The 8,598-nt window shown below is 53.9% G+C and overlaps 1 protein-coding gene across 1 annotated transcript; it reads left to right on the top strand.

Moving 5' to 3' along the window:
- The first annotated feature begins 1,730 nt into the window (after nt 1–1,730).
- Nucleotides 1,731–7,672, top strand: CHADL (chondroadherin like). The gene is made up of 5 exons (XM_032105987.1): nt 1,731–1,918; nt 2,917–3,087; nt 3,180–4,841; nt 5,522–5,688; nt 6,027–7,672. The coding sequence occupies exons 2-5, from the start codon at nt 2,935–2,937 to the stop codon at nt 6,250–6,252; spliced, it is 2,208 nt and encodes a 735-aa protein (XP_031961878.1). The 5' UTR covers nt 1,731–1,918; nt 2,917–2,934; the 3' UTR covers nt 6,253–7,672.
- Nucleotides 7,673–8,598: the final 926 nt, after the last annotated feature.

Genomic DNA, 8,598 nt, shown 5'->3' with positions numbered 1-8,598 from the left:
CACAAGGACCCGTGTGCCAGATTGTGGAGGGAAACCTGTGCAACAAGCTTTGAGTAGCCAAGCCATAGCAGCAGGCAAGCATAAGGGGTTGATCCCGTAAGGTTTTTCAAAAGCAAACAATATTTAGAAATAAGATTTTCACCTGGTATTTTGTGTCAAGATGAGATCTGTAGGAAAAAGGGGGGTATAAGGATAGAATCAATTGTCTCTGCAGAAGACAGATTCGCTTCTAAATAGGACATGGACTCAGAAGTCCCTTAAAATTGCATTATGCTTCTGGATTAGGGGGAAAAAAAAGAGGCTGGGAATTGCTGATTCTGGTTTCTATTAAAAATTGCTCCCCAGAGGATGACTTTCCCTGTGGTGCCCTGGAGGAATGTGGGGTCTTTCCAGTGCTGCTTCAGCTTGTCTTGTGCAGCTGTTTCACCCCAAAAGCACTGCTGTTGTCAGATGGATTTTTAGTTTGAACTTCTTCAGCCCAGCAAGTCAGGGATGGTGCAGAGCTCTGCATGGAGCAGTTCTGGGCACATCTGGGAGCAGTGAAACCCTGTAGCGGTAGTAATGGGATTCAGCTCCTTGCAGAGAGAGGTCAAACAAATGGAAAGCAAAAGTGTCTGGCCTGGCAGAGGCAGGTTAGGCCCTCAACAAGTGGAAGTTTGGGTGTGGTGCCTTCATGTCCCATGCCCCATCAGGGAGAGTAAAGACCAGCTGCCTCCCAGCAGCCTCGGTAGAAACTGAAGCTGGTGAGATCATTGCTGGGTAAATGAATAAAATAAAAGCCTGGGGTGAGGCTGGGGAAAGGCCAGATGTGACATTCAGTGCCTGGTATCTCATCTCCCCCTCTCCATGGTTCTTCAGCAGAGCTCAGGCCACTACCAGGGAGGTTTTGCTGTCCAGGCTGTTGTCGAGGCAGGGGAGGGTGCTCCTGGCCAGGGGAGATGATGGAAGGGCCAGGCAGAGGGGAGCAGAGTGAGCTGGACAGTGGCCAGACTTGTGGTGGGGGTGATGGTGGATGTGGTGGGTGATTCCACATTGGCTGGCAGGTGGGGTTGCTGCTGAGATGCTGGGTGGTCAGCGACAGGTCAGAGAGGTTGTAGTTCTGGTGGAAGTGGTCAAGGTTCCCCAGACCACTGAAACTGCCTGGCCAGAGCCACTCTACCACACTGTCCCTTAGGTGGAGGTCAGGGCTGGCTGGCAGGTCTGGGAAGAAGCCAGTGTCCATACTGGGACATACTGGTTCTGGCAGCTGAGATTGCTGAATAGGGGAAGGAAATACTAATACCAAACCTTCCAGATTTTTGTCAGGCTGCAGATCTGCTCCCGTTCCCCGGGAGAGTGAAACAACGGTCTGGCAGGAAAATTAATGTCTCCATATCCTTCTGTAAGCTAATGATGTGTCATGCAGGCACTGCCACCCCAGCCTCTTCTAAACAAGCAAAGAAACAAAATGAGGAGAGTGGAGGGGCTGTAAATGTGGCACGACTGGTCAGCTGCCTCTCCTTTTGCTCAGGCCTACCACTGCCATTGCAATTCTGGCTAGATGTCACCTTTCTGCCCTGCACCGCTGTAGCTCCTGTGACTAATACAGCCAGGAAAGGGAAGGGAGAGCCCGGGAAACAGTGAATACAAACACCACATGGGCTTTGTCGGGCTGGTGCTCCCAGCCCCCGGTGAATCGAGGGGGAGGCGGTTGTCTGGGTTGCTGCCCTCTCTCCAGGGGTGGCTTACCCTTCCTCCCCCCGTCCTTTTCCTCCTCCCACGTTCCTGGCTCTGCCCGGTGAGAGCTGCTGGGAAAGCAACACAACGGGGCCCATTCAGTTCTCACTTCTGCAAGGAGAGCAAACACTGGTGCAGGAGCTCGGCAGCTGCTAGACGGGGCAGGGACGCTTTCCTCTCTTCGCCACGTCTTGAAGTCCAGGTACTCCCAGCCCTGGGTGTGTGAACCCTCCAGGTGTGTGGGAGGGAGTGATGGGATGATGCCTGGCATGTGACAGTGCGCCAGGCACAACACGGGGACTGAGTTTGGGGGCATTACATTGGTGTCACGGGTGGGTGGGTGCACAGGAGGGGGCTGCCCCAGTGTGTGTGTAGGCTGCAGCAGGACTAGCTGTGACAGCAGGAGGGCAGAGTTGGGGCATGGGGCCACAGGGGATGATGAGCTACAGGGGGCATGGGGCTGTGCACCACAGTGGCTTCACAAGTTAGAGCCTTGCAGACCCCACTGCTGCTGTCTCAAAGCTTAGGGGGGTGTATTGGTTGTACCTACAGCTCGCTGCCTCCTCTGCATTTGCCCCAGCCTTGGCCTCTCTCTGGTACCTTCTCCCCAGGGGCTCATTCCTGCCCAGCCAAAACCAACCCGTCCTTCCTGCAGCTAAACAGTAGAGTTCTATTCCAAACACTGCTATGAATAGCTTGGGGGGGGGAAGCAGGGAGCTTGCAGGGTAGGAAGCAGATGTCCAGCATGGTGGAGACATGGGACATTTGCCATTTAAAGAAGGGTAGCAGCTCAGAAGCCTGTGTGCTCACATTCCCTGCACATACCTGCTTGCCTTACAAAAGCAATTGTAGGAGGGATAGTGATAGCTTGTTACAGACCAAGGCAATCTTAAGTTAGTGATATGTGAAGAAAACAGGAGGGTGCGGTGGGGTGGGTGTCTGCTTCAAGCCAGTTGCCTGTGAGTGACCTGCTAGCTGTGACCTTCACTTTTCATTCCAAGTATTCCTCCTCTCTTTCTTACACTCCCTTCCTCGTTTACTACTTGTGAAATCACAGCATGAGAGCAAGAGCAAGTGAGATCTGCCCCACTAGGTCACAGCAATAGCCCTCCTGGCACATGGGGTGCCAAGCAGGTGATGCTGTTTGGGAACGCATGGGAACCCAGCCTCTCTCCTGGCCTTACTGCTGTCTCTCCCCAGCCACAGGTGCCCTCCAACATGGGGCCATCCTGGGGGCTCCTCCTGCTCACAGCGGCCCTGGGGGTGACGGCTGCTACCCGCTGCCCTGCACCCTGTGTCTGTGATAACCTCCGTGCCCATGTCCTGTGCCTCAATGGGAGCCTGATGGCCATCCCTGACACCATCCCAGAGGTGGGCAAGGGAAAGAAAGGTCAAGGGATGGGGAGAGAAGATAGGTATGGCAGCCCTGGGGTAACTCAGTGTTTTATTTGTGTGACCAACAGCTCACCAAAAAACTAGACCTTCGGGGCAACAATTTCATGGTCATCCCAGCGGGAGCCTTCCTTGCCACCCCCTACCTCACACACCTAGACCTGCAGCGTTGCAAGGTGGAGAGGCTGGAGGAAGGGGCTTTCCGGGGTCTGGGGAGGCTTGTCTACCTCAACCTGGCCTCCAATGGCATAGCCCTCCTCTACCAGGAGTCCCTGGACGGGCTCTCCTCCCTCCAGCAGCTCATTCTGCAGGGGAACCGCATTGAGGAGATCCAGCCAGGTGCTTTTGGCCATCTGGGGTCCCTCACTGTCCTTGACCTGAGGGCAAATGCTTTGGTCTACCTCCCAGACATGGTCTTCCAGGGTCTGCAGGTTCTTAGGTGGCTCCGGCTGTCCCACAATGCCCTCCATGTGCTGGGCAGCGAGGCCTTTGCTGCTCTGCCTGCCCTGCGCAGGCTGAGCCTGGACCACAATGAGCTGCAGGCACTGCCTGGCGAGGCCCTGGCCAGGCTCGATGGGGCTACCCGGCTAGACCTGGGTCACAACCCCATCACCTATGTGGCTGAGGAAGCCCTGGCCATGGCCTCACTGAGGCACCTCTTCCTGGACCATGCCTCCCTCCAGGATGTGGCACCCGATGCCTTTGCCCGCAGTCCCCAGCTTCGTGTGCTGGACCTCCGCGAAAACCAGCTGCAGGGGCTGCCACCCCTGGCTGGTGCGGGGGGGCTGGCGAGGGTCAGCCTGGATGGGAACCCTCTGCTCTGCTCCTGCCTCCTGCGTCCCTTCCACAAGTGGCTGGCAAGGGCGCGGGTGCAGGCCGAGGGTGCCTGTGCTGCACCACCAGCCCTCCGTGGCCGGTCCCTTGACTCCCTGAAGCCCCCTGAGATGAGATGTGGTCGCCTCCGGCCACCCCCTAGCCCCACCACACCACCAGAGCAGCCAAGGCCAGCTGGCAGCAGGCAGTGCCCCCGGGAGTGTGTCTGCTCCCCTGATTTCCATCATGGGTCCTGTGAGAACAGGGACCTGCGAGAGATCCCTCGGGACTTCCCTGGGGACACGCACCTTCTTGACCTGCGCCAAAACCCCTTCAGGACAGTGCCACCAGATGCCTTCCCTGGCCTGAAGGAGCTGGTGTCGCTCCACTTGCAGAGCTGCAGCATCAGGGTCCTGCACCCTGGGGCGCTCCGGGGGCTGGAAAGCCTGGTCTACCTGTACCTCACTGACAACCACCTCTCCACCCTGGCGGCTGCTGCCTTCGAGGGGGCCCCGCAGCTGGCCTACCTGGACCTGGACCACAACGCCTTCACCCGTGTGCCTGCAGCCGCCTTCCAGCTCCTGCCCAACCTCATCTCCCTCCATCTGCAGCACAATGCCATCAGGGAGCTGGAGGAGGGCGACCTGGCCGGGGTCACGGGGCTCCGCTGGCTCTACCTAGCTGGAAATGGCATCAGGCACATTGCCCCTGCTGCCCTGGCTCCTACCAAGATGCTGGAAAAGCTGCAGCTGGAGGGAAACCGCCTGTCGGAGGTGCCCACAGCAGCCCTGCAGGGCCTGCCTGCCCTGAGTGAGCTGAAGCTCTCCCAAAACCCCATCAAGCACATGGGGGACAGTGTCTTCCTGCCGGTGGCCTCCAGTCTGCAGCACCTCTACCTGGACAACATGGGCCTGGAGCGGGTGAGTGCGTTATGGGACTCCCAGAGGGCAGTGGCACCACAGGGCACATCACAGGTTCCACTGCCCAGGGCTGGTGGCCCCTATAGGGGCATCCAGACGTCCCTGAATTCCCAAGCCTTCAGGAGATGCTCCATAGCCTAGCTGGGAAGCCAGATTTCTTCAGGCTCAGCTGTAGCATTGCCTTTGCCTCAGCCTTGCTCCTGGCTCCCCTGGGAGAAGCTTACTCCCTCCAGTCCTTAACACCCAGTTTCAGTGGGGTCCAGACCATTCCCTAAATCACCTCCTTCGCCCAGCCCTGGCCAGATTCCTCCTTCTCTTATTACAGGCTGTCCTGCAGGACTCTTCACTGCTATTACCCCAAATATCTCCATCTTCTCAAGAAAGTGGTATTAGCAGCACCCTCATAAGAACTGTATCTTACCAGCACACGGTGATCACTCTGAGGCCTCCTGCATGTAACCTTCTGTCTAAGAAGACTGAACAGGAGCCTAATGAGTTCCAAGATGTGACTGAAACTGCTTGAATTAAGTCCCCCCTCTTTAAAGCATCTCTTTTGTGGGGCCACCAGGTTCAGGACAAGTTCTCAGGCCCCCCAGGATAGATGATCAGAAGTACAAGGGCAGAGATTTGCTGCCCTGCCTCCATCAGCATGCCCCTGACTTACTCTCCTTCCATTGCAGATTTCCCCTCATGCCTTCACTGGCCTCGGTCCCAAGATCAGAAGCCTCTACCTGGAGAGCAACAAAATGAGCAACATACCTGACATGAGCAACTTCACAGGGCTGGAGATCCTCAACCTGCAGGATGTACCTTTCCACTGCAATTGCCAGCTCCTTCCACTGCACAGGTGAGTGCCAGGAGTGGGGAACAGCCTCAGGGATCTGCCTGGGGGGCAGCTGGACCTCCCATGCTGAAGGCACAAGCTCACAGCACACTAGCCATTTTTGGTCTTTTCCCGTGGTGGCGAGATGTAGCACACACCTCTGTGCAAGGATGGAAGTTGCCTGGGCTTTCTGGGTGTAGGGAAAACAGCCACAAGCTGGGGTGGGAAAATACTGAGATATTCAGAGGTCACCCAGGTGGTCTAGCCTTACTTTGAAGTGATCATCTACTTATGGGCACAGCCTTTTGCCTTTCCTTTTGCCCTGTCTCATTCCTTTCCCTGATCTTCTGCCACATTTCCAGGTGGATCAACAAACTCAACCTCCATGTAGGGGCCACCTGTGGGTCCCCTGCAGAAGCCCAGGGGCTGAAGGTCAAGCTTTCCACCACTTTCCTAACTTGTCCTGGCTGGGGCCGAGGTGAGGCTGGGGAAACCAATCCTAACAAGACTAAGACTGCAAGCAAGCCCAGGAAGAAAAAGAGGTCGGGAAAATCTCCAGCCAGAGGCTTCAGTAAGAGCAGAGCTTAGGGTTTAAGGTGTTTAGGACATGTGCTGGACACAACAGGGCCATACCTACAGTCTGCCTAGAGCAGTTTTTCTAGATTTGTTCCCACCACGGAGAGATGGATATTGCCCAAAGCACAAAGGAGAGCCTGGTGCGACCAAAACAATGCTGATTTGCCAAAGATGAGGGGTTTGGTTTTGCAGGACACAGAGGCATGTTCTGCAGCATGCTTTGGTGATACAAACAATGAAATCAAATACTTACTGCTTCTTTCTAAGCTATGTGGAAAAGCTATCCACAAGTTTGGTTTTGGTTTTGAGAGCACTTTCACAGCTTCCAAAATCATAGAAGAACCCTGAGTGGGACTGCGACCAGCACCAACCAGTAAGGTCCTGCACTGGTGCAAATCTTATACTAGAAAGCTTAAAAATTATTAGTGAAAATGTTACCTTAATTCCCAGCAGTTCCTCAGAATTAAAACATAAGCAGATGGAAACCTTTTTATTTCCTGCAGAATTCAATCAGTGATCCAATTGGTGAAATGGGGTCAGTGATCTGTAAGTGCTTCCATGATAAGCAATGTGCCCAACCTATTCCCTATGACTGCATAGGCTGGGACCTCAGGCCCCAGAAGTTTGCTTAAATTGAAAAGGCTTCAAAAGATAAATTTACAGATAAAGATACGTTTTGACTAACTCTGGATTTTGGTTGCCTGGAAAGCAATACACAAGCCTTTGGCTTCTTCCTGAAGCTTGTCACAGGGCTTTAGGGTACAGATTGTAGATCAAATTTACAGTACAGCTGTTAAAAAAATTGAAAATTCAAACCATGCTCCAAATCCTCTGCAGTTCTGGGTTAAAAAGCAAGGAGTGACAGAAGCAGACACAGTGCAGATGAGCATCTGTTTTTGAGGCTGGTGCCATGGAGATTTTGGCTTTTGTGACAATGGTGTGTGCTTTAATGATTGTAGTATGTTAGGGAGAGATAGGATCCACCTGTCTATAAAGGGTAAGAGAATTGTTGGCAGCAACCTGCCTAATTTGGTGAGATGGGCTTTAAACTAAAGAACTCAGTGCAGGTGAGGTCCAAAGTCCCATGGCTTCCTCTGGGGAGTAGATAATACCAATCAGTGCAGTTAAAGGTGTTCCTTGACTGTCCCTCAAGTTGAGCATCAAAGAGCTATCACTGAAGGTGTTTATGGTTGTGCTCCTTCTCAGGTAATTCAGTTGCTTGATGAAACCAGATGTGAGGGGGACAGTATCAGGTTCATTCCTGGCAAGCTGGGGGATGGTATGAAAAGATTAGAGGGACAGGGTGCTAGCGAGATCCCTCTGCAGGTGACTCAAAGAGGTACCAGACACAGGGGGAGCACACTTGCAGTCTTACAGATGTGAGCCAGGGACTCCTGAGGTTACAGAAGCCAACAGGGATACAGCAGGGAAATATCTCAAAGGAATTAAGGGGTGCTCCTCTAGGAAGGTGATGCAGCCTTTACACCAAAGCACGCAGCATGGGCCACAAACAGGAGTTGGAAGCCACCACGCTGCTGGAAAGTTATGATCCTTGGTGGGACAAACTGTGTGACTGGAGTGTGACTACTGATGGCTATGAGCTGTTCAGAAGAGACAGGAGAGGAGGGAGAGGTGGAGGGGTTGCCTTCTACATCAAGAGGTGCACTGAGTGTCAAGAGCTGTCTCTGAAGAACAGCCATGAGCAGGCCAAAAGCCTGTGGGTAAAAATCAGACACTGAGGCAACAAAAGGAACCTTGTGGCTGCGGTCTGCTACAGCTGCCTGACCAAGGGGAGCCTATTGATGAAACCTCCTTGCTCCAGTTACAGGAGGCATCGTGCTCACAGGCTCCAGTCCTGCTGGGGGACTTCAGCCACCTTGACATCTACTGGGAAAGTACCAAGGCAGGCTGTGGGCAATCCAGGGAACTCCTGCAATGCATGGAGAATAGCTTCTTGAGCCAGGTGGACTTCTGTAAAGCTTTTGACGCAGTCCCCCACAACTATTCCCTCCAAACTGGAGTGATGGATTCCATGGGTGGACTGTTTGGTGGATTAGGAATTGGTTGGATGGTTGCCTTCAGAGGGTAGTGGTCAGCAGCTCAGAGTCCCAGTGGGTATCAGTGACCAGTGGTGCCCCTCAGGGGTCTGTATTGGGACCAGCGTTATTTAATGTCTTCAGTAATGACACAGACAAAAGCATCAAGTGCACCCTGAGCAAGTTTGCAGATAACACCAAGCTGAGTGGTGCTCTTGACTCACCTGAAGGATGGGATACCATCCATAGGGATCTGGACAGGCTCAGAAGTGCGTACATGGAAATCTCATGAGGTTTAACAAGACCAAGGGCAAGGTGCTGC

Source organism: Corvus moneduloides, chromosome 4 (genome assembly GCF_009650955.1).
Source record: "Corvus moneduloides isolate bCorMon1 chromosome 4, bCorMon1.pri, whole genome shotgun sequence".
NCBI classification, from domain to species: domain Eukaryota; kingdom Metazoa; phylum Chordata; class Aves; order Passeriformes; family Corvidae; genus Corvus; species Corvus moneduloides.
The sequence above is the reverse complement of the archived record's forward strand: the minus strand, read 5'-3'. Positions and strand labels throughout refer to the sequence as shown.

Bases quoted from the DNA above. Each gene is read 5' to 3' on its own strand.
- CHADL (XM_032105987.1), top strand. From the start codon at position 2,935: ATGGGGCCATCCTGGGGGCTCCTCCTGCTCACAGCGGCCCTGGGGGTG. The intron at 3,088-3,179 runs GTGGGCAAGGGA...TGTGACCAACAG, and splicing joins TCCCTGACACCATCCCAGAG to CTCACCAAAAAACTAGACCT. The intron at 5,689-6,026 runs GTGAGTGCCAGG...CCACATTTCCAG, and splicing joins CAGCTCCTTCCACTGCACAG to GTGGATCAACAAACTCAACC.